Genomic DNA, 26662 nt, shown 5'->3' with positions numbered 1-26662 from the left:
AATGAATGGCGGCAGTGTGTGCTGCTTCAATAGGATTTTCTCTGAGTCACCTACTCTACTCCAACAGCCCCTCTCAAACCATTAACTTCTACTGCCATGAAGTCTTTGACCAGCTAGGCTGTAGGAACATCATCGCCTGCTGTTCTCCCTCCAAGTTAACACACCAGCTTTCCCGACTTCAAAATGCGTGACCATCCATCTGTCATCTCTAGGTCTTGATCTTGCAACTCACCGCTCATTAATGCTATGGCCATACCTCACCTGGGATTGACCACTGCAGTTCAATGTGGTTGCTAACCATCACCATCTGAAGGGCGTTTAGATAGAGAGAATAAGTGCTGGCTCTGCCAGTGATGTCCATGTCTTGAAAAATTAAGTTAAAAAGATCTCTTCACTTTATGTGTGGTTTTATTATTTGTATCTTTGCTCATTGAAATCCCACCTTGGGGAATAATATAAAATTAGGAGATCATCAAAAGACGTAGCCTCAATAAGAAATGTGTGTTATTGGTTATAACCATCTTTAAAACAGTTAAGGGAGTTATCAGTGCAATAGAGTCAGGCTAATTTAAGTACTGGCCATGCTACACAATTGGCTCAGGCCATTGTTCTCTCACATCTAATCGTTCTCATCAGCATTAATTGGCAATGAACTGAATTGTTTGCCCCCTTTTACCAACAGAGCAGAACAAATTCACGTATTTACCAGATATTACTGCTTCACAAGGGGTGGACTCATTATAAAGCAGCTAAAGTTAGTTTTGAAAAAGTTTAATTTTAACAAGCAATCTATCTGAGGACCTTATGTTGACAGTTTCTATTTCAAGTAGAATTAACTGGAACACTTATTTATTCACTCTCATGAATTAATGATGAATCTGTGTACAGTTATCATCAAATCACTTAAATGCTGAACTGGAGGCAAATCCAACTTGCACTTTTGTTAGTGATTGGAAAGCGGAAGAGGAGGTGGTGAATTAAATATCACAATGCACCTTTTATCGACATGAATGAACTGTTTACGTTTAACTTTCCTGACAGAAAAGCACACCTACTACATGTCACAGCCCTGTGCTGCAGTTTCCTGCTTCACATTTATTTTGTGATTTAAATATCTCTCAATCCTGCCACGGAGTAAAGATATGAAGCTGGCTTAGAAAGTCTTCAAAGCCCAAAGTCATGTTAACACAGCAAAGAGTGGAAGCACATGCCAGCTTAACGTGAGGCTCCCTAGCTGCACTTATCCATCAAACCTTGTCCAAGCAAGGCATTGCACAGGTTAGAAGGTGCTCACACATACATTGCAGAGCTGACAGAGGAAATCAAGTGGGTTGTGCACTCTTGGGCGATGGAGAGTCAAATGATCAAGGAAGGATTGACATTGGGAGCAGGCTGAATTCAAGGGAAGAAGGAGATTCTGAGATCAGACACATGATCAGGAGGGGTGGGAACTGCCAGACATGTAATGAATAGGTGGAATTAAGGTGCAGAGTTACTCCAGGATAGGAGAAGTTTGATCATTACATAGATGCTGGCTTCCAAAAGAACAATTCCATTAGTTCTATCTCCTCTACCCTTGTTTTCTTGTATTCTGCAACTTCTCTCTCTCACAGGTGCTCATCAATGGCCCTTCGATTCTTTCAGCCACTAACGTGCATATTTAGATCATTTAGAACTATTTAACCCACCAGCAGAGAAGGCTGGGGAAACGAGAGACTGTGAAAGAAACCCATGTACCAAGAAAGAGAACATGCAAGCTCTGCTCAGAGAGCACCCAAGGTCAGGATCGAACCTGGGTTCTTGAACGAGTGTAGCAGCAAGACCAACTGCTGCAGATGCATGCTGCTCAATATGTGATTGGGAGCCCTAACAACATTGGCTGTGGGAAGAAAGAGTGGATTCAACACCAAACAAGATAATTATCTCCCTATCTGGTGTTCTCCTCAAACTGCAGCAGATCTGACCTCTCCAATGAAATGTGTGCAAGTGACATGAAGACACATGCTGCGTTCCATTTAGCAGCTCAACATCCTCCCCATATGAATAGAAGATCCTGAAGAAATCTTCTAAGGTGCTTGATCAGTTCTCAAGGACCCTTTCAGATTTATTCCTTTGAATGACAAATAATAAACTCACATAGAACAATAATGAACTTCTCTGTGCTTTTATATGGCAGGTACACCAGTGTAGAAGAAGCATCCTGCGCTAATCAGGATTAGAAATGAATGTACATTACAAAAACTTAATCTAGGCTCCACTGCCACTTTTTTTTTTGTTAGGCAGTTCAACAAAACATCCTTCGGCTCTATAAACATGAGGTCTTGTCGGTTCCTTCTGAAATGATTGTGAAAATACTCAGCAGGAATTTGAAATCAGGATGGACATCAATGAGAAGAACAATTGATGAAAGGAGAAGAGGGAGACAACAAACTAGATGAGCGCAGATCTCATGTGGTACTACAATATTAAAAAAAAATTCAAGTAACCTTCTCTCTCACCTTCCTCCCTCAAAATAGAACATGTATCTCCTGCAACAATTCTATTTTAATGAACGTATTTACTTTTTAAATGTCACAATGACAAAGAGGTGGTGTTCTCCAAGGAAGTTCTCAGCCAGCCCCTTAAGAAAATATGGAATATAAAAAGTGATCCATCACTACACAAAGGACAAACTAAAAGCAGAAGCATATTGGAGCTAGTAAAAGTAAATATAATGAAAGACAAAGCGAAAATGAGAATGTCAGAAGAAGTGACTGATAATGGGGACATAACAGAACACTAGTATACTCTGTGTTAGTCCATTCAGAACTATATCATGTTTTCAGTATGTAAAATAGGAAAATATTCCACAAGCCAGTTTCTTTGGGCCAAAGAAGCACTCAGTTATGTCTAGAGTCACAAGACTAATGTCCCCGTGTTTATGCCAAAGGCTGCCTCCAGTCTGAAGAAGCATTAATCTACCCGATAAACAAGTCCAGCATTAAATCTTGAAAGTTATTATCCCAAATCCCAATGCCAATGCAGGCAATAACTGCAGCATTTAGATAATTGAAAAAGTTATGAAACAATAAAAGGGCAAAAAGCCTTCGCCAGCATCTTCCCAGCCCCATATATCATGTACAATTTGTCTTGCTATGGGATCTATGCAAACCACCAAATCTCTTAAGGGAGATGGCTTAACACAGATAGAGGAAAATAAGGCTCTTAAATACGTCCCAATCCTCAAAAGCTATGAAACAGCAATGTATTTATCCAATAGTACTCCTCAACTATCCAAATTTAACCAACAGGATTTCTCAAAATAAATCACTAATTTTGATTATTGTCCTTCCAATCTTAAAATCCTCAATATAATTTTAAGCATAGATTAAAACCACACTTTTAATGATTATCAACATGACATCAGCTGTTTACTTTGAATCCACCTGACATGTTCATGAAAATGGCATTAGAAAATATTCTCATCTGTAGTCTGAGGCAACACACATCAAAGTTGCTGGTGAACGCAGCAGGCCGGGCAGCATCTCTAGGAAGAGGTACAGTCGACGTTTCCGGCCGAGACCCTTCGTCAGGACTAACTGAAAGAAGTATGTCTGGACGAAGGGTCTCGGCCTGAAACGTCGACTGTACCTCTTCCTAGAAATGCTGCCTGGCCTGCTGCGTTCACCAGCAACTTTGATGTGTGTTGCTTGAATTTCCAGCATCTGCAGAATTCCTCGTGTTCGTAGTCTGAGGCTGCCTATCTTCTCATTATGAGAGATAGGCTGATTATATTTACTGTATGTTGAAGATTTTCTATTGATCAATTTTCTAAATAAGCAAACTCAGTTACATAAGTTCCAACTTTGTACATCTTCACTCCATTTACATCAACCTCCTTTTGAAGACAGATGCCTATAATCTACTCAACATACAAACTATCATATCATTAGCAATGAGAAGGGATAAAGTTGTCGATTTTGATAACAGTTCTCAAAACACATTGCAGTGCATTCATGTTGACTGTTTTTCACTCTTCATATGTATTTTCTTGAGATTAAGGGAGGTTTGCTTCCTCCATAGTTCAGATGGTTTGGAAGCAGTTGATGAGGTCAATGTGGGGTCCACACACAAGCGGCAGTGCTTGGTGCACAGGTAGCTGGGAAGTTTGCAAAGTGGTGTATTCCTTCTGCCAGTTTTGCTTGGTTTCTGTGTGCTCCCAAACTGCTTCATGAGATGCAGTGCAATGCTGAATGCTTCTTCATTTTGAGTGGCCTTGAGCAAGAACACTAAGGACCTGATAGGGTGCAATACTTTCTAAAGTTTTCTCTGTCTATTTGACAATCTTTTGTCATAACAGAGCTCAGAGTAAAGTGTTTGTTTTAGAGTGTCTTATTGTCTCTGATGTCAGGAAGGCCAACAACATGCCCTGTCCATCAATATACCATTCACAATGCAGGTTCCTTTTCAACTTAAAGCCAGTGGTGATACTGTTCAAAGACAGTAACATCACTTATCTGTATTTGCAATCCAATTATTTAAAGTATGGATTTAATATGTGAGGATCTAATGACTCCAAGCAAAGCTAGTGTACCCTTGTTCTTATAAGACAAGTAATGAGCATACTAGATCTCCAAAGTGTTAACCTATAGTACTGCACTAATTTTTCCAAATGGGCACTGTACAGTCAAGCATTGATATATGAAGAAAGTACCTGCAAAAATCCTCAAGTTAACACAAGCCATTTACTTTAATACTTTTACTCTCCTGCAGATCAGCAACTCATCTGCAAAGTTGAAAACTAACATCAAAATTTGTCCAGTCCCTCCCTCTCCAAAATATGGCAATTTATCAACTTACTGATATAGGCCAGTTAATATTACTCTCACCTCACTTCTTTAGCCATGTTCAGCATGGCATTATTCACAAAATACAAGTCAGACAATGAGTCTGGTTGACTCTCCTGCCCAGAAGAATGAGATCCAAAAAGGTAGGTAAGAGATAAATGACATCTGCAATGTTTTCTACTGGGGGTAACACAGCTTCAGAAGTTTGACCAGATATTTCCGAACATGATTCACCTATGTGCCAATTATATAATCAGCGTATTCCAATCATGTAATTTGGCCTGTTTTCTTGCTTTAGAAACTAAATCATGTTGACCCAAGAGTGACATTAATCAACAGTCCTGGTCATCTCCTGAACAACCATGTTTTATTGATGGTACATATGATGGAATGTTTACATAAGGTCTCTCTTCTGATCACTGTAATAATGGTCAGATTCACACAAAATTAGGGCCTCCACTGCCACCAACAGCCTGACTCTGGTGCACCTCACAGGTCCCAACTTTGATGATCACCCACACCTTATTCCCCATCACAGAATTAGCCCCAATCATAAACTTTCTCACACCACGTCTCTGAAACATCCATCCCCTTCTTGATCCCAGGCAACCATCTCCTCATCTGCACCCTCCCCTCCATGACCCACAGCTCCTGAGGCCTTAATCTACTATCTATTATCCCTCACCCCACCAGCAAACCACAGTTGCCGTGAAACTCCAACATCATTCACCTTTGGGATCTCCAATCATCCAAATGCAACTCTGTCCCACCTTTCACATTGCTGCTTCGATTGATGGTGCACCCTTAGCCCCCAAGTAAGCCAAGGAATACCAACGCTCCTGACTGCCATAGCTGCAAGCACATATTTGATTCTATAGTTCTGGTCACACCAAAGCTTCAAGTTTCATCATCCAATATAACATCAATGGGTCCTCAGCCTGAATAGCTGTAGGTCTATATCGGGAGGAGGAGAAGATGGCGGCGCGACACAACGCACACGGCCTCTCCGGTGATGAATATCTGTAATCTGTCAAGTAGGAGGCCGTGCACAATTCTGATTTGATGGAGGCAGACGTGAGAGCACGGAGGAACATCTGGTGAAACTTCTGAAATGCCTGCTTCGCTGCCACTGCTACTGTGTGGTCCGAAATCTCCGGAGGGGAAGGCCCCGAATCCTCGGTTTTGCCTGTTGCTTGGCGGCCAGGGCCAGGGTCGAAACGCTTGGCAGAGATGGGGCTCAGCGCTCGGTGTCGGAGGCTCTAAGTCTTCGGACGGACTCATAGAGTCGGACTGTGGTCGGGTGCTTCCAGGATGCTGCATCAGCAAGTTTGTGGTGCTGGAAGCTCATGGCAGGGAGAGTTTCTTCTTTCTACCATCTGCGTGAGATGTTAGGGCTATCGGGACTTTGAGACTTTTTTTTACCATGCCCATAGTCTGTTCTTATCAAATTACGGTATTGCTTTGCACTGTTGTAACTATAGGTTATAGTTATGTGGATTTTGTCAGTTTTAGTCTTGGTCTGTCTTGAGTTTCTGTGATATCATACCGGAGGAACATTGTATCATTTTTAATGCATGCATTTCTAAATGACAATAAATGAGGACTGAGTGTCCTCATAATCTAATCTAATGTAATAATCTAATCTATCGTTCCCTTTTCACATTATTTATTTTTAAATATTTTTTATTATAACTTACAGTAACCTTTTATGTAGGGCATTGTACTACTATTGCCAGAACAACAAATTTCACAACATATGTCAGTGATAATACACCTGATTCTGATTCTGAAATGTAAAGATTAGTGTATTCATATTCTCCCAGTTTTATCACCGGTTGACACGGTGTTCAGTCACATTAAACTGTGATGAAACCTCCCAATTTTGGCTTTGAGGTAGACATTACTGTCCTTCAAAAAGCATAACCAATATTGCACTGTCAACCAAAGATTCTTCTCCCATTGTCTAAAAGATCCTTTTCCATACTAGCCTTTTGTCTCTAATGGGTGCTGCTTGATACCTGCACCTGAAGTTCGAATGATGATCTAGCAGCTCTGCTAGACGAGGAAATACTATCAACCCCTTGCTATTCTGGTAAGACACAAGTCAAGAAATAAATGCAGAATTTCACAGATGGGCTGCCAGATTGGCATATCTTTTCAAACATTTCAACTCTTTCCTTTTTAATGTATTCATTGGGAAGGAAGTTAAAGAATTTCAAGCCAGCAAGTTAAATCATTATGATGGGTGACTTAGAGGGAACCTTGCCGCTGCCTTGGCTTCCTTGGTGTTAGAGGTCGAGGAATGCTGTTTGTGTCGCCTGGGTGAGTAACTTCAGTGGCATTTTGTAGACGGTACGCAGCAGTGTGCCAGTGATGGGTCACGTGAATGGTCAGGGTGGTGATGGAGCACTGGTGCAGCCGACTGCTTTTCCTGGGTGCTGCTGAGCTCCTTGAGAGCTGCTGATGCTGCACCTGGACAGGTAAGTGGAGACGATTCTATCGCACCCCTGATTTTTGCCATGTGGATGGCGGAAGGGCTTTGTCACCCAGCATCTGACCTACCCTTGTAGCCATGGAAATCACAATACCATCGAACATCAAGGATAAATATTCAAATTCTCTCTTTTTGGAGAGGGTCATTTGCCTTTGGTCTTCAGCATGAATATTACTTGCCACATCACCCCATGCCTTAAGATTGTCTTGTTGCTTCATTTGCTAAGTAGTTGTAAATGGGATTGAATATTATGCGAGCAACAGCAAACATCAATTCCTCTGACAAAGCAAATGAAGATAGCTGATCCTCAGAGAATGCCCTAAGTCACTCCTGCAGTGAGTTCAAGTTCATGTTAATTGTCTTGGACATATATACCTATTAGCAGCAGCAGTGCAATAGACTATAAACATGACAAACACAAATTTAAATTAACATAACCTTGTATGGCAAAGTAAACAAAATAACAACAATCTTAGTGCAAGTTGAAGGAAATATAGTTCGAGGCAGAACTGGCACTTTTCAGGTCAGTTCAAAATCTTGATGGAGTTGTGGGGGGGGGGAAGCGGTTATTGAACCTTGAAGGGTGAATCTTCAGGCTGCTATACCTCCTGCCTGATGGCCAGCGATGAGAAGAGGGCATGGCCCGGATGGTAATGGCCCTCCGTGACTGTTGCTGCTTTGCTGACACAACACCTCTTGTCAATGGTGCAGAGATCTGCACTTGTGATGAAACTGGCTGCATCCACCATTCGTTACAGCCTCTTCCACTCCCATGCATTGGAGTTCCCATATCAGAATGTGATGCAACCAGTCAGAATCCTATCCGGTGATACCTTGATGCTGGGATGATTGACCTCCAGCAATCATAATCATCTTACTTTTCTTCCAGTCACTGGATTGTTTTCCGTTTGATGCCCATTGACTTCAGCTTTGCCGAACACCTTTTCAGCCACATCATTAAAAAATGCTCCTTGATGTCAAAGGTTGCCACTTCGGCTTCGCCTCTAGAATTCAGCTCCCAAGTACAGCATGCTTTATCAAAGAAAAAGTTCCATGACACGCAGTGATGTTAGGGCAGCTGATATGTTCAAAGAGATCATCTTAAGGAGCTCAGTAAAGGCACAAAGAGAAATGTAAAGGCAAAAAAAAAAGTTGAGGTAGGAATCACCAAGAGTTCAGAGAATTGGCAATAGGAGACATAGTTCCACTGGTGGAATGATGAAATTTGGAGATGAAAGGTCAATTCTGCAGAGTTGATGAATTTTCTTGATGGGGTTTATAGCTGGAGGAGATCACAAAGATTAGGAGGGGCAAGTCTGAGGAGGGAACTCAAAACAAGGGTGAGACGTTAGAAATCTGCAGAAGGAGCTGCTGCAGATGAACATGACTTGGTGTGAGTTAGAACGATGATGGAAGTGTTTTGGGTGTTCTCAAGATTACTGAGTGTAGAATGGTAACAGTAGCCAGAAATCGAACGTTACCTGTACCTGTAACAAAGGTACGGATGAGAGTTTTGGCCACAGAGCAGATGCTCTGGAAGTAGAAAGCAACAGTTTTAATGACAGGTGATATGTGATGTCATGCTTGCCAAAAAAAAGTCCATTTTTTTCCTAAGGAGAGAAGTCATGTAATGGAATTTGGGGCAGAAAAAGGCCTTTTAGTATTTAATGCAAAGAAATCTCTGCTCATCCAGTATAAATTTAGATTGTGACTGGGTCAGGACAACAAAAACGATCAAGGTGTTTCATACAACAACTAGCTTTTTGTTAAATCAAAAGCTATTATTGGGTTAGTCACATAGCATACCCAATGCTCACATGGCAATTAATGTTTGCAAATGAGCAAGTACAGTTTTAAGAGAAACCCCAGGGGTAAGTTTTCTCCTTTGTTCAATGTCCTTGTTGATTTCAATGAAATCAATGCAATGGATTAAAAAAAGAAATTGTCTACTGCTGGCTGCGAATTGTTAGTCAACACTTGGTGCTCACAGCGTTATTTGGGCGGAAATGGAAAGAAAATCTCAGGACTAGCTTGTGTATCAGTTGTGGGGTAACAGAGCTCACCATTGACCTTGAAAAAAATTAGGCAGAGACCTGCCAACCTGCATGTAACTTTCCCAGTGGAGACATTAGCTGTTTCAGATCATAGCCATTAGACATAGGAGCAGAATTAGGCTATATGGCCCATCGAGTCTGCTTTGCCATTCCATCATGGCTGATTTATTATCCCTCTCAACCCTATTCTCCTGCCTTCTCCCCATAACCTTTAATAATCAAGCACCTATGAACTTCTGCTTTAAACATATCCAATGGTCTGGCCTCCAAAGCTGTCTGTGGCAGTGAATTCCACAAATTCTCCACCCACAGGATACCAGAGGAACTCAGCAGGTCAGGTAGCACCTATGAGTCCAGATGAAAGGTCTCAATTCAGAATGCCAACTGACTGTTTCCCGCCATAGGTGCTCACACACCTATTGAGTTCTTCCAGCATCCCATGTGTTGCTCCTCTTCTCCATTCCTGGCTGATATCAGTTCAATACAAACCTGACATCCAGCAGCAGTCAAACTAGCTGAGCAGCCTATCAAATTGGAAACTTCCCACAGATAACAAAATGAAAAGCAGAAGTATAAAGTTACTATTTCCAATACTTTAAAAGCATTCAATATATATTCAAATATACACTTAAAATTCGTTGAAAGATTTAAGGTGGACCATAGTCCACATACGAGTTTATTTGTGAAAGAGAATTAGTAGGCAGCTTTTAAACTGAATTACTAACACCATGTTAAATTACACATGTGTATGAATCCCAAAGCTGTTGTCAGTGTCACAGTGAATTCAGACAGTTTAGCCCTCAGTCCAACCATAAAACGCTAACCACAGTCTGTGACCATGTAAGAGCTAGTTATTGTCTTTAAGTTTCGATTTATGGGTGCTTAGGATTGCTGGAGCAACAGAAACCAATGAGTAATCTGATGCAGCAGCTGTGCTATAGAAATAGGAAAAAGTATTCACCAAATAGGATCCCACAGCCAAAACATACACTCCACTGAGTGTTATTAGATTCAATTTCCCAGCAGTGAGGTGGGGTCCAGTTCAGCTCAAATCAAGGGCATTCCAGCCTGTAATGTACACCGTGTCCTTTGAGTCAGATTTTACACTGGGGACCATGCTGGAGTCCAGAACAGAACAGATCAGACCCATGTTGAACTTTTAGCTCATTTTAGTCTTCATTCCTAACAACAAAAGATCTCTGACTTTGGGGACTCCAATTCTGGCTTTGCTGTGTAAACACTTTTTTTTTCTGAAAATTAATTAGCCCTTCAGCTGCATTGTAAACTTCTATTTCCCTCGACTGGGTGGGTAACACGATCACGCCCTTTACAAAATACATGTTCCGCGCTGTCCTGCTGGGGAAGAGCACCGAGCCCAGGCGGCTTTGCCCTCTGTCTCAGCTGCCACTTTTTGAAGGAAGCATTTCCTTTTTTTAAGCTATTTTCCTCTCTTTCCCTTCTGGGCCTCATCGTTGCACTGCATCCCTAGAAAATACGACAGGGGAGGGGCAAACAACTGGCTTCCAGGTCTCTGTCAACAACACTTTGAAATCAGCCCATTGGAGCAGTGGAGAATGGTCCGGTATGACTCACTTTTTAATTTTCCCTCCCTATGGGGGCCTTTACTCAGTACTTCCCCTAATAGTACAATTGAGACAGGTACAGTTGACATGGTACAACTGAGATTAATTAGTGCCTGTTTACTACCCAATTAGATTATTGGATGAATAATAACTGTACACAAACGATTTCAAAAGAGATCAAGTGCAGAGGTACAGAGCAAGGGAAAACAATCCACAACCCAATTCAAGATTAACATTGCAATTTGGGGGGGGGGGGATGTACGACATCTTCAAACAAGAAAAATACACCTTTTTTTTTGCAATAATTGTTTCTGTGCAATGTGGATCTGTGGAGCGGGGTTTGAAAGATAACATTGCCGCTTTAAAAAGCTGCATCCTACCTTCACAACATTCTGGTAGTGTTGCTTTCGCAGCTCTCAGCTGTGTCCAGTTAAGCCACAAGCTGATTTCAATTAATCTGATTCAGACAAAATCTTTGGGTCATTTTAAATACTCATTCTAGAAGGATCCTTTCAAGTGCAGGACCTTACTCTACATTACGCGATTCTCAAAGGATTCTGATGTTAGCACAGCTCACTAAGAGTCACCAGCACATTTGGTTCACATTACTTCATGCTCAATTTACAATGAAACCCTCTGAATTTGCATTCAAGTGTAAATATGGGATCAGAAACATTTGCAATGTGTTTGTGTGTAAGAAAAAGAGTAGCATTGTGAATGGGTCACAGAAACAATGCACTTATTTTTAGACACAATTTTTAATTGTGGCCCAGATGTCAGCATGCTCACAAGACAATGCACATATTAAATGCTATTCATCCAGTCGGCCCTCACCTTGCCAATGACAGGGATATCAACAGAACCCCAGGTGTCTGCTCCCCAGTGAACCAGGCCGGAGGCAAAATCTGCAGTAACAATCCCAGCAACTGGAAAATATGGAAAGGATTGGAAAATCCATAATGAGCTCACAGTCTGAAACTAAAAATGATCAGATAGATTTTTTTAATCCAAAGTCATACATCTATATTAAAATCTTTTAAAAATTATATATTGCTTTTATATCTTATTTGTTTTCTTAATAGTACACCATAAAAACATAATTTTCCAAAATAAAAAGGCTGGACAATGAAATCATATTTTTCATATCATTCTAAATCATTTTACAAACCAGCAGGGACTTATGCTTTTCAAGTTAATGTGGTTAAAGACAGACAGACATTTTCAAGGCAATGGTTTAATTTTTTCAAGATAGAGGTCATTTTGGTTAATTTGGTCACAGTTTGGTAAGGCACGGACATGGGTTATTGCTTTCCCTTAGAAATAAACACTGCCCTCTCCCCCCCCCCCCACACACACACACACATACACACACACACACACACACACACACACACACACTAATAAGTAGTTTAATACATCATCCTTTTCTTCTTCTGTTTACAAATGCTGACTAATCTGCTGCATAATTGCAACATTTAGTGTTTTCCTACACTCGTAACTTCCTGATCTCGGTAAGTATTTTCAAGCTGGCAGTGAGCAGCCCCGAAGAGCGCAAAACTGCAGAATGACAAGAGTCAGTATTGAACGGCTGGTCTGGGATTGGAAATCCACTCAACTAATGTGATGAGGTAGCCAAGTGGCTGAGGAGATAGACTGTCAATCCACTGTACCCTGCACATGTAGGTTCGAATATTTAAATCGACTGAGGTAATTTCAGAATTTGAGGTTGCACAGTAGTTAGCCAAATCCTATTACAGTGTCAGTGACACAGGTTCAATCCCACCTCTACCTGTAAGGAATGTGTACGCTCTTCCCATTTCCTCCAGGCGCTCCAGTTTCTTTCCGCACTCCAAAGACATACGGGTTAGGAGATTAATTTGTCACATGGATGTAAATGGGCAGCACGGGCCCTTTACCATGCTTCACCTCTAAAAAATCATTAGTGTAAAGAGTGTAAAAATATTTTTATACACAATGGTGCACATTTTTTCTCAAATGTAGTAACTGGAGCATGAGAGCAAGGGCCTTTCGCAAAGCCATTGACAAGGTCCCGCATGGGAGTGTTGGTCAAGAACATTCAAAAGGCTCGGCATTCAGGATGAGGTAGTAAACTGGATTAGTCATTGACTTTGCAGGAGAAGCCAGAGAGTCATAACATGCTGGAGGAACTCAGCAGGTCAGGCAGCGTCTGTGAAAACGTTGACTGATCGTTTCCACGAATGCTGCCCGACCTGCTGAGTTCCTCCAGCATGTTGTGAGTGTTGCTTTGACCTCAGCATCTGCAGAGTATTTTGTGTAGCCAGAGAGTTATAGTAGATGGTTGCCTCTCTGACAGGAGGCCTGTAGCCAGTGGTCATAAAGTCATAGAGAAGTACCGCACAGAAACAGGCCCTTTGGCCCATCTAGTCCATTCCAAAAACATTTAAACTGCCAGCCCCCATCGACTGCACCAGGACCAGAGCCCTCCATACCCTGACTATCCATTTACTTATCCGAACTGTTCTTAAACGTTGAAATCAAGCTCGCATGCACTACTTGTGTGGGCTGCTCATTCCACACTCTCACAACCCTCTGAGTGAAGAATTTTCTCATGTTCCCCTTAAACTTTTCACCTTTCATCCTTAACCCATGACCTCTAGTTGCAGTCCCACCCAACCTCAGTGGAAAAAGCCCGCTTGCATTTACCCTACCTATACCCCTGATAATTTTGTATACATCTATCCAAATCTGCTCTCAATCTTCTACGTTCTAAAGAATACAGTCCTAACCTATTCAATCTTTTTTATAATCAGGTCCCCCAGACCCAGCAATATCCCTGTAAATTTTCTAACCTAGTTTGCATCTTTCCTGTAGGTAGGTGACTAACCCTGGATGGTGCAATACTTTGCACTTGTCTGCATTAAACTCCATCTCCATTTTTCAGCCCATTTTTCCAGCTGATCCAGATCCCTCCGTAAGCCATGATAGCCTTCCACGGTATCCACTACACCCCCAGTCTTGGTGTCAGCCACAAATTTGCTGATCCAGTTAACCACATTGTCATCCAGATCATTGATATAGACGACAAAGACCAAAGGACCCAGCACAGATCCTTGCAGCACACCACTAGCCACGGGCCTTCAGTTAGAGAGACAATCTCTGCTACCACTCTCTGTCTACTCCCACAAAGCCAATGTCTAATCCAGTTTACCATCTCAACCTGAATGCCGGCTGACTGAACCTTCTTGACCAGCTTCCCATGCAGGACCTTGTCAAATGCCTTGCTAAAGTCCATGTAACCAACATCCACTGCCTTGCCTTCATCCACATTCCTGGTAACTTCCTTGAAAAACTCTGTATGATTGGTTAGACATGACCTACCATGCATGAAGCCATGGTGACTATCTTTAATCAGCCCATGACTAGCCAAATACTCACACAACTGATCCCTTAAAATGCCGTCCAATTCCTTCCCTGTGCTGCAGGGATTGGGTGCTTTGTTATTTGTCATCTGTATCAATGATCTGGATGATAATGCAGTAAACTGGATCAGCAAATTTGTGGATGACACCACAATTGGGGGCATAGTACACAGCAAGGAAGACTAGCAAAGCTTGCATCAGATCTGGATCAGCTGGAAAAATGTGTTGAAATATGGCAGATGGAATTTAATGCAGACTGGCGTGAGGTGTTACGCTATGGGAGGACAAACCTGGGTAGAGTTTACACAATAAGTGGTACTGCACTGAGGAGTGCTGTAGAACAGAGAAGTCTGGGAAACAAATTAATCATTCCTTGAAAGGGGCGTCACAAGTAGTCAGGGTTGTAAAAAGAGCTTTTGGCACATTAGCCTTCATAAATCAATATAGTGTGCAGTAGTTGGGATGTTACGTTGAAGTTGTATAAGACATTGATGAAGCCTTATTAGGACTATTGTATGTAGTTCTGGTCATTTACCTATAAGAAAGATATCAATAAGATTGAATGAGTGCAGAGAAAATTCACAAGGATATTGGCATGAATTGAGGACATGAGTTATAGGAAAAGGTGGAATATATTAGGATCTTATTCCCTAGAGCATCGGAGAATGAGGGGAGATTTGATAGCAGTATAAAAAATTATGAGGGGTATATTGAGGGTAAATGCAAGCAGACTTTTTCCACTGAAGTTGGGTGAGAGATCATGGGTTAATAGTGATCTAGAATTCATGGGTTAACGGTGAAAGGTGAACTGTTTAAGGGGATCATGAGGGGGATCTTCTTCACTCAGAGGGCGCTGAGAGTGTGGAATGAGCTGCCAGTGGAAGTGGTAGGCATGATTTTGATTTCAACATCTGAAAAAAATTCGGATAGGCACATGGATGGGAGGGACATGAAAGGCTCAGGTCAATGGGACTAAGCAGATCAAAAGTTCGTTATGGACTAGTTGGCCCCAAGAACCCATTTCTGTGCTGTGGCGTTATATGATTTGATTTTTTTTAAATCACAGAAATAGGCCATTCAGCCCAAAATATCTGTTCTACCATTCTATACCATTCTGCAAGACTTTCTATTCAGCACCATGTTTCTGCACCAAGTCCAACCCCGATACCCTTAACATCCTAACAATCTATTTACCTCTGATGTGAAATCACTCAGCAACTAACTCTCCATAATCCTTTTGGACGGAGAATTCTAGACTCACTATCCTCTGGGTGCAGAATTTTCATCTCATTCCTAAATGACCAGCTCCTTATCTTGAGACTGTGAACCCCTGGTTCTGGATACCTGAGCCACGGGAAATATCACCTCTGCATTCACCCTGCCAAGCCCCATAAGAATTCTGCAGCTTCAAAGACCAATTACTTTTCATTAATATATGATTGAATACTGTGAATACTTGATGTGTAAAGACCTGAGACATTCTTAAATGTGACCAGCAAATTGCAGGCTTTAGATTTGATGTGTAAAAGTCTTCTATAGCCATGACTCCAAACACAAATCACCGAATAATGGCCACTCAGGCAATGGTCCTTAGTGGTCAAGAAGCTCGACAGCATATTGGAGTCGAAATCTGCCATCAGCACATAGCACCATGGAGGCTGGAGTGAAATGACCATGTTTAAGTCTCCTCCTCAGTAGGCAGAATTCACTCAGCACCACAACTCAACATATGTTTACCATGAAAAGGAAATGCAAAGTATAAATCCATCACCTGCGTTAATGTGTGCTCTGTCACCTTGACAATGACATCAGTGTGCAAGTATGCAGTTTGAGATCACCTTTCCTGCACACTCACCAACATTCACATTGCAGAGGGCAGAGATGACACTGCAGATGCTAGAATCTAAAGCAAAAGACATATGTGTGGGAGGAAAGGACAGCCAGGCGGCACCTGCAAAGGCGAAGGGCTGGCCGACGTTTCTGGGCCATTACTCTTATCAGGACTGAGAATGTAGAGAGAAGATAACCATTATAAAGAGGTGAAAGGAAGGGTGATAGGTGAGCCAGGGTTGATGGCCAGATAGAGACAGGTGAAGGAGGAGGATGGGGAAGATTAGAGACAGGTGGAAAAATATTAGGCAGGTAGATCCCAGTAGTAGAAGATGAAGGAGGAGATAGAGATAGAGGGTGATAAGTGGAACTAGAAAAGGGAGGGATGATGAGAAGATGGAATGAGACAGAGCGGGGAATTGGAAGGGTAGGCAAAGGAAGAAGTCCAGGTGGATAGGTGCATGGGTAATGGGTAAAATAGAAGAGGGTGACAAACCTAGGTATGGGGGTAGAAATGAAAAAAAAAAGTTACACTTGGGTGGTCGGATCGGAATGGTAAAGGAACACAGGGAGATGGGGTTACCTAGAACTTGAAAATTCAGTATTGTATATACCATTGGGCTGGAGACCATTCAAGAGGAAAATGAGGCATGTTTGGCCTCGGTCTGGCCGTAGGGAGGTCCAAGGACAGAAAGACAAGTGTGGGAAAGGGAAGGGGAGCAGAAATTAAAATATGGATTTTAATTTTCCATATATTGATTGGGTCTCCCATACTGTTAGGGGTCTAGATGGTTTAGAGTTTGTAAAATGTGTTCAGGAAAGTTTTCTAAATCAATATATAGAGGGACCAACTAGAGGGGATGCAATATTGGATCTCCTGTTAGGAAACGAGTTAGGACAAGTGACAGAAGTCTGTGTAGGGGAGCACTTTGGTTCCAGTGATCATAACACCATTAGTTTCAACTTGATCATGGACAAGGATAGATCTGGTCCTAGGGTTGAGGTTCTTAACTGGAAGAAGGCCAAATTTGAAGAAATGAGAAAGGATCTAAAAAGCGTGGATTGGGACAGGTTGTTCTCTGGCATGGATGTGGTCGGTAGGTGGGAAGCCTTCAAAGCAGAAATTTTGAGAGTGCAGAATTTGTATGTTCCCGTCAGAATTAAAGGCAAGGTGAATAGGAATAAGGAACCCTTGTTCTCAAGGGATATTGCAACTCTGCTAAAGAAGAAGAGGGAGTTGTATGACGTGTATAGGAAGCAGGGAGTAAATAAGGTGCTTGAGGAGTATAAGAAGTGCAAGAAAATACTTAAAGAAATCAGGAGGGCTAAAAGAAGACATGAGGTTGCCTTGGCAGTCAAAGTGAAGGATAATCCAAAGAGCTTTTACAGGTATATTAAGAGCAAAAGGATTGTAAGGGATAAAATTGGTCCTCTTGAAGATCAGAGTGGTCGGCTATGTGCGGAACCAAAGGAAATGGGGGAGATCTTAAATAGGTTTTTTGCGTCTGTGTTTACTAAGGAAACTGGCATGAAGTCTATGGAATTAAGGGAAACAAGTAGTGAGATCATGGAAACTGTACAGATCGAAAAGGAGGAAGTCCTTGCTGTCTTGAGGAAAATTAAAGTGGATAAATCCCCAGGACCTGACAGGGTGTTCCCTCGGACCTTGAAGGAGACTAGTGTTGAAATTGCAGGGGCCCTGGCTGAAATATTTAAAATGTCGCTGTCTACAGGTGAGGTGCCGGAGGATTGGAGAGTGGCTCATGTTGTTCCATTGTTTAAAAAAGAATCAAAAAGTAATCTGGGAAATTATAGGCCAGTAAGTTTAACGTCGGTAGTAGGTAAGTTATTGGAGGGAGTACTAAGAGACAGAATATACAAGCATTTGGATAGACTGGGACTTATTAGGGAGAGTCAACATGGCTTTGTGCGTGGTAGGTCATGTTTGACCAATCTATTGGAGTTTTTCGAGGAGGTTACCAGGAAAGTGGATGAAAGGAAGGCAGTGGATATTGTCTACATGGACTTCAGTAAGGCCTTTGACAAGGTCCCGCATGGGAGGTTAGTTAGGAAAATTCAGTCGCTAGGTATACATGGAGAGGTGGTAAATTGGATTAGACATTGGCTCGATGGAAGAAGCCAGAGAGTGGTGGTAGAGAATTGCTTCTCTGAGTGGAGGCCTGTGACTAGTGGTGTGCCACAGGGATCAGTGCTGGGTCTATTGTTATTTGTCATCTATATCAATGATCTGGATGATGATGTGGTAAATTGGATCAGCAAGTTTGCTGATGATACAAATATTGGAGGTGTAGTAGACAGTGAGGAAGGTTTTCAGAGCCTGCAGAGGGACTTGGACCAGCTGGAAAAATGGGCTAAAAAATGGCAGATGGAGTTTAATACTGACAAGTGTGAGGTATTGCACGTTGGAAGGACAAACCAACATAGAACATACAGGGTTAATGGTAAGGCACTGAGGAGTGCAGTGGAACAGAGGGATCTGGGAATACAGATACAAAATTCCCTAAAAGTGGCGTCACAGGTAGATAGGGTCGTAAAGAGAGCTTTTGGTACATTGGCCTTTATTAATCAAAGTATTGAGTATAAGAGCTGGAATGTTACAATGAGGTTGTATAAGGCATTGGTGAGGCCGAATCTGGAGTGCTGTGTTCAGTTTTGGTCACCAAATTACAGGAAGGATATAAATAAGGTTGAAAGAGTGCAGAGAAGTTTTACAAGGATGTTGCCGGGACTTGAGAAACTCAGTTACAGAGAAAGGTTGAATAGGTTAGGACTTTATTCCCTGGAGCGTAGAAGAATGAGGGGAGATTTGATGGAGGTATATAAAATTATGATGGGTATAGATAGAGTGAATGCAAGCAGGTTTTTTCCACTGAGGCAAGGGGAGAAAAAAACCAGAGGACATGGGTTTACGGTGAGGGGGGAAAAGTTTAAAGGGAACATTAGCGGGGGCTTCTTCACACAGAGAGTGGTGGGAGTATGGAATGAGCTGCCAGACGAGGTGGTAAATGCGGGTTCTTTTTTAACATTTAAGAATAAATTGGACAGATACATGGATGGGAGGTGTATGGAGGGATATGGTCTGTGTGCAGGTCAGTGGGACTAGGCAGAAAATGGTTCGGCACAGCCAAGAAGGGCCAAAAGGCCTGTTTCTGTGCTGTAGTTTCTATGGTTTCTATGGTTTCTAAGTGACATGCAACCAGAAGATCAAGTTAGCTGCTGCAGACAGAATGCAGGTACTCAGCAATGGTTGCTAATCTGTGCTCGTTTCTGCTGAAACAAAGGAGGCTTCATCGAGGACACTAAGTACGACAGACAAGGAAGTGTACATGAATCTTTCCCTCACCTGAAAGGGCTGCTTTGATGGTGAGGAAAATGGTGTAGGGACAAATGTTGCATCACCAATGGCTGCAGGGTAGTGCCAAGGGATGTGGACCAGGGAGTCGCTGAGAATGTGGTCCCTTCACCTATTGCCCACCAACTTCTCTCTCTAAACTTACCCCTTCCGCTCTTCCCATCGGCCTCCATTTGCCGTAACCCCCATTTCACTTGGTTCTGCCTCTTACCTACCAGCCCCTCTCTCTCACTTTGTTTTACTATCTCATCTCTACAATCTCAGTCCTGATGCAGTATCTTGACCTGAAATACTGACCATCTCTTTGCTTCCACAGGAATCACGTGACTCACTGAGCTCCTCCAACAGATTTTTTTTTTTGCTTCACGTTGTAGGACTCTTGAATTTTAACTAAATCCAAATCACTTCATTATTTCTGCTCTCTCAGCTCTGCAGCTTCCTTTCAAACTGCAGATTTAAAAAAATAAGCCAAGCAATGCTTCTGCATCTCAACCTTCCACCAAAGACAAACCTTCCACAAACCTGAGCAACTTTTCACCCCAATCTACTCAACTTTCCCAGTCTCAATGAAACCTCCCAAGATGCTTGCTACTGCCTGAAAACCTTTCTCATATTTCCACACCTAAGGCCTTCCTATTGCTTACAATGTGCGGTACAACAGTCATAGGGAATATGATGGCCACACAGAAACAGTTAATGAACACTCAGAACCATTTCTACGTGGCCATCTTATCACCTATACTGTTGTACCACTATTGTAAGGAACAATTGTCACTTTTTTTGCATGGGAGGGGCCTGGGGGCTACGGGTTTGATGTTTTAGCTGCTGTGTGCTGGTGGGCGATCTGTAAATTATTGTGCGTGGGAGGGGCTTGGGGGTTAGGGGTTTGATGTTTTAGCTGCTGTGTGTTGGTGGGCAATCTGTAAATTATTGTGCGAGTGAGGGGTTTGGGGTTTACAAGTTTTGTTTCTTTTTCATGCAGGGAAGGGGAGTCAATGCTCTTGAAGGACTTTTCTGTATCTCATGGCTATCTGGAGAAGACGAGTCTCAGAGTTGTATTCTGCATACATGCCTTAAGAGTAAAATGAACCTTTGAGAGACCTTAGGTATGGAAATATGAGAAAGATTTTCAGGTAATAGCAAGTATCTTGGGAGGTTTCAATGAGACTAGGAAATTTGGGGAGGAAAGTTGGGGGGGGGAATAATCTGTGGCGGGAGGTTGATTGAGCAGCCATTTGGGACTTTTAATCTTTGAGGGTATGCAAGTGTCAGATGGGAGAATGTACCTGGCATAAGACAAAATGGCAATATTGGCCAGGTAAGGTCAAATCAAATAGTGAGAAAAATGCTTGAGGTCCTGGCAGGCAAGAGGTCCACATGAGCCACTGAACAACCAGGGTGCATGTTGGAGCTGATTAGTTTAATTACAGCACAAACATACCTCAAGTAGCTTGCTGTTGTGAGTGGTCCACAGAAAAAATAATTATCAAAGATGTCAGTATCACTATTCATGAAAGAGAACTCCACACATCTAGAGGAAGTCAGCAAAAATAAAATTGCCCATGCACAGAGGAGCCAATCATATTTAGTGATTAAAATTTTAGATTATTTTCCTTCAAGCAGCAAGCAGAAGATGATGCACTGTGAAAAATATATGCCTCATTTATTTTTTAAAAAACTTAGTACTATTGTAAGAAACACAAGAGGTGTTAGAATTCCAAAGTAACACTCAAAAATGCTGCAGGTACTCAGCAGTTCAAGCAGCATCTACGGAAAGGAATAAACAGCCAACATTTCGAGCAGAGACCCTTCATCAGGAATATATTCAGAATCTTCTTTAAGACTACAATTTTGTCCCCACAAGGAAAACCTGCCCACACTTCTGTGCAAATATCTTGCACTGCAAATATCCATGTAACCAGGTTTAATGCTAATTTCCTATGTAAACAGGTCTTGGTGACGTTGTAATTATGTGCATTGAGCACAGGGTGGAGCTATATTGCCACTGTAACTTGTATCAAAGAGCATTCAGACACACTGTGAGGGGTGCCACAGGAGATCTATTAGCATTTCAAAATAATCAAGGGATAATTGACTATGGTCCTTCTGGCAAAGAAAGGAGGGAAGGAACCCATGATGTTATTGTTTACAACATAAAAGCAGCTCTAAGGAATGGAGACTTGGGTCAGACTCTCCAACTACAGTCCACTCAATTTATAAAACAAAGAAAAAATACATTTTATTAAAGAACTAATTGTAGATTATTTAGAGAAAGCCAATTTTTGTTGCTCTTATTTCTAAAATAGCTCATTATTTTAATGAGGAATTCTGAAATAAAAATGCCAGTTGCAGAAGTTAGGCAGATTTAAAATAATGAGACATGCAACTGTGTGGGAATTGTGGACGCCAACCTGCATCCTACATCTGCACGACACCACAACTTCCCTGCTGGTACACTAGCATTCTCGTTCCGCCATGCTGCTCTGATTCTTATCATTTTCATTAAAATGATTCAGATGTGCATAGTACTCTGCCTGCTCCCAAATCAGCTCTGTTATCCTGGCCCCTTTTCAAAGGCATTTCAAAATTCTATGTTCTAGTTGCATTGAAGGTAACCACAGCCAAACTTGGCTTAAAAATTCATTAAATAATTACTTCTTTTATATTTAAAATATAAATGCCAACACAAAAAGATGCATTTCTTGCTGACATCATGCACTTGTCAAGATTGTTACAATGAGGGAGGTTTATCAGTTCAATTTATACCACTACTTATGGACCTGGAATCTACAATTTGAAAATGGAGAAATAATTCAAAAAAACAAGTTCAATGGATTCCAAACAACTTAGTAAAATCAATTTCTACAAATGTTTGGAAGTTTTGAAGGAACCTGAGTTTAGAAATTCATTGTCACTCTTTTTCTGCTGTCAGCAATCTTCCTCACAGTGTTGAAAACCTCTTTAAAAAATCATGAGGTTTGTTACCACCAGTTCCATAACAGAGCTTGTCGGCGTTATCATCTTCTGCAACTCAGCCATACTAACAGGACCTTTCCTCACAGTATGACCTCAGCCAGTAGCCCTTGAATCCCACAGAATAGGCCCATCCTTCCCACTTCCACCTTCCTCACAGCCCACCTGAAGTTGAACGCAGTTACTCAGAGACCACGGACTCCAGCTCAGTTTTCCAGGACCAGGCCAAGACCCATTTGAACTTGGGACAGGGACCCAGTAGCAAGTTCCCCAGGGATCAGAAACCCCACGTCCACATTGGGGGCAGTTCGGCTTTCTGGGCCCAGGTGCAGATTCACTTTGATATCCATCCCTGGTCCCAAGTGCACACTGTCAGTAGGCTATATGTGATAGATGGGCATAGGTTTGTCACTGTATAACAAAGGTAATGCACTGGTTGGCACAGGAACGCTGAAATGGAAAGGAGAGTCTGCACTGTGCAGCAGGGAGGAGACAGTAACTGGAGTAAAAATGGAGGACGAGGAGGACAACAACAGGGAGAAACACCAGATTAGAAGTAAATGCAACAAGGGCTGTGAGTGCAGCAGTGAGAACATGTGACAGAGCAGAGAGGACTAAGGCTCTTGTGTCTGTAAACATGAATATATTTTTTAAGAAACACAGCACGGCAACAGGCTCATCCGGCCCAATGGGCCCGTGCCACTCAATTACACCCAGGAAACCAATTAACCGACCAACCCGTACATGTTTGGAACGTGGAAGGAAACCCACATGGTCATGAGGAAAACATACAAACTCCTCTCAGACAGGAGCAAAATGGAATCCATTTTGCTGATGCTGTAAGAGCATTATGCCAACCGCTAGGCAACCATGCCATCCCTATAGGTGCCCGGTTAGGCATGGTGCACACTAAGCATACGTAAACCCTGAGTGGCCCTCAGAAGTGGCTTGGTTTGTAATGCTGGTTCTTGCTGCCACTGTACAGGCAGCAACCTTTCAGTGACAGGTTATGCTGCATTACACCAACTAGCACAGACCCCTGAGTACGTAGCGTGTGCAGGAAGCAGCTCCCTTGTGTGAAGGAATAGCTGGAGGAGCACATTACCTTTAGGCAAAGGTGGAAATGGGGTCCATCTAAAATCCATTTTTGCTCAGCATGCACTCTTCCACGTTATAACTTTAGTATGTTATATGATCATAATTCATAATGAATATTTTTAAATGGCTATTATACATTTGAAAGTATTTTAGTTTCTAACCACACAGAAAATATTTTAGCTTAGCTACCAAGTTGGTGATTGGAGTTGTGCACTTCATTCAGTTCATTAAGTATTGTTCAAATTGTGTACATCACATAAAGGCTGAACACCTCCATCATCATCAAAATTCCTTGCTACCTTTTCTAAAACTAATTATTCTCTCAAGCTTTCATTTTCTTCTTTGTACCATTCTTCTGTGAGAGCTTCAATGATAAAGTAATTCAGAGGTAATGTACAAAATTCAGATCAAGTCGTATCTCATCATTCTTGAATTTAGCCACAGATTTAAGGACTATTAAAAGTGGTAAAAAAAAAACTTAAGTGATATCTCTGAATAAGGAAGACCTTCCAAAATTTTCCTTATTTGGAGATACGCAAGGGTATTTTTTTTTACCACTTTTAGTAGTCCTCGAATCTGTCCCATTCTTCCACATTTCAGTTGGGTGCAGGAATGAATGTTTGCTCTGTCCCATGTACATCATGAAATTGAACCCAACGATGCATTATCAGAAAGATCTACAGGACGACAAGTTTAACACTGTTGCGTGGCAAGCACTCACTGCTTGAAAATGTTAATGACAAACGCGATTAGATCCTGTTAAATTTGCCAGTTAATTCTTAGGCAAATCTGCATTTGCAACTATAGAAATAAATTAGCTTAGAATCATTTTGCTGATATGTAAATGTGGGGAAGAAAGCAGATTTTATGGAATGATGATGTTGAACAATGATGTGATCATGAGTTTGATGCTTTTGATCAACTATGAATCAACAAGTGTACATTAGATTCAGAGAATTTAATGGGAAAAAATTATTAGATAGCTGGCAGGTGAAAATCCCATTCCTTAGGCATGTCAGCACCACCTGAGAGACCTCAAGTAAATGTACTTGCACATATCTGTTTTCCTGAAGCTATGATTTTGCCAGCCCCAATGAGTCTGTAAACCTTCAGAGTTCTGGATGTAAGTAAAATCTTTCTCTGACCTACATTTTCTCATGTTAAATTATAAGTCTAAGTGCAACATTAACTAAGTAGCAAACTCAACAGGGGCACTCAGCTGAAGGCACAACCACAATTACAATTTCGTTGCACATTATCCTGCCGTACGTTGCACAACTAGGGACCATATCCCACTCCTGCATTGCAAAAGTCACCTTTTATCTGGAGATCCAAAATCAACATGCAGGGAAAGGGAGAATAATGAAACCCTCATCTGAATTTTGGCCAAATATTGTGTGTGGCACAAAACCTGGCTGTGTAAACACTAAATATCACCACATCCTGAAATTCTACCTGCCTCTTGTGTTGCAAAGGGTGGGTGTAGTAAATGGGCACTGCCTTGTTTCCAAGAAGCATTCCATTCAAATGGGCAGTACAGCATCACCTGACATGGAATACGTAGTTTCTATACAACAACACCTTTGACCTCATCAATCAGGCTGTAGGCACTGAATCCTTGAAGGACAAAGAGACGTGGATCCTTTGGATGGCTCCTGAGAAGACCCGCAAAGTCAATTGCCAGGATATTTCATTGTCAGAATTTAGAGACAGGCAGCAAGGCCATTTTTGGATCAGAACCAGAATCAGGTTTATTACCTCTGACACATGTCATGAAATTTGTTGTTTTGTTACAGCAAGAGGTAAAAAAATTACTATAGTTTACAGGCCTACAGGGACGAGGTCCGGCATCTGGCTGTGTGGTGTGTCGACAAAAACCTGGCTCTTAACACCCAGAAGACCAAGGAGATCATTGTGGACTTCAACAAGCTAGGAGCCACACTCACATCCCCATCTACATCAACGGAGCTGTAGTAGAGCGTGTATCAAGCTTCAAATTCCTTGGTATCCACATTTCCGAGGATCTCAAATGGTCCCTGAACTCCTCCATCCTGATCAAAAAGGCGCAACAGCACCTTGATTTCCTGTGAGGCATCAAGAAAGCTCACCTCTGTCCCAGGATACTGACGGACTTTTACCGCTGTACCATTGAGAGCATACTCACCAACTGCATCTCAGTGTGGTATGGCAATTGTCCCGTATCGGACCGCAAAACACTCCAGTGTGTGGTGAAAACTGCCCAGCAGATTATCGGTGCCCAATTGCCCACCATTGAGAACATCTACCATAAACACGTTGCCTGGGCAGGGCGAAAAGCATTATCAAGGATGCATCTCACCCTAACCATGGACTTTTTACTCTCCTCCCATCCAGTTGGCACTACAGGAGCCTCCGCTCCCGCACTAGCAGGCACAGGAAGCGCTTCTTCCCTGAGGCTGTGACCCTGCTGAACCTCACATCACAGCGCTAAGCAGTATTGCATCCATATTGTACTGTCTCAGTACTTTTATATTTGTGTGCTGTAGCACTTACTTTTTATTCGCAGTTATTTTGTAAATAACACTATTCTTTGCATTCCTGGTTAGATGCTAACTGCATTTCACTGGCCTTGTATCTGTACTCCGCACAATGACGATAAAGTTGAATCTAATCTAATCTTAAAAAAACTGGTGCAAAAGAGGAATAGTGAGGTAGTGTTCATGGGTTCATGCAAGTGAGATGGGCTTTCTCCATCATATCTTTCATACAGTTTATCAGATCTTTCATGTAACTGCCCACATCCCTGCATGCTGCCATTGAGGTGCCAGCTACCTCCTCATTAACGGTGTATTTTCAGGAAGGTGTGGGAAGGAATGCAGGAATCCAGTTACACAACTCAAGATTCTAAGTTCTGTGGGCTGCTCCACAGTGAAACAAACATTAACTGCTGATGGATAATCATCAACTCGATGAAGGTCTGCCTGACACCTATTGCTTTTCCAGTGCAAAGAACTTCACGGTTCAGGTACACACCACATTTGGTGCAACCAC

The 26662-nt window shown here is 42.0% G+C and overlaps 1 protein-coding gene across 2 annotated transcripts in view; it reads right to left on the bottom strand.

Moving 5' to 3' along the window:
• Positions 1-26662, bottom strand: part of si:ch211-212o1.2 (uncharacterized protein LOC492735 homolog) — a 170167-nt gene that overhangs the window by 59332 nt on the left and 84173 nt on the right. For both annotated transcript variants that reach the window (XM_063066915.1, XM_063066914.1), the window contains one exon: positions 11792-11883. In XM_063066915.1, the coding sequence (XP_062922985.1) occupies positions 11792-11883 (92 nt within the window). The remainder of the gene's footprint in view (positions 1-11791; positions 11884-26662) is intronic.

Source organism: Mobula hypostoma, chromosome 14, assembly GCF_963921235.1.
Source record: "Mobula hypostoma chromosome 14, sMobHyp1.1, whole genome shotgun sequence".
Lineage (NCBI taxonomy): Eukaryota > Metazoa > Chordata > Chondrichthyes > Myliobatiformes > Myliobatidae > Mobula > Mobula hypostoma.
This window is presented reverse-complemented; position numbering and strand designations above follow the sequence as displayed.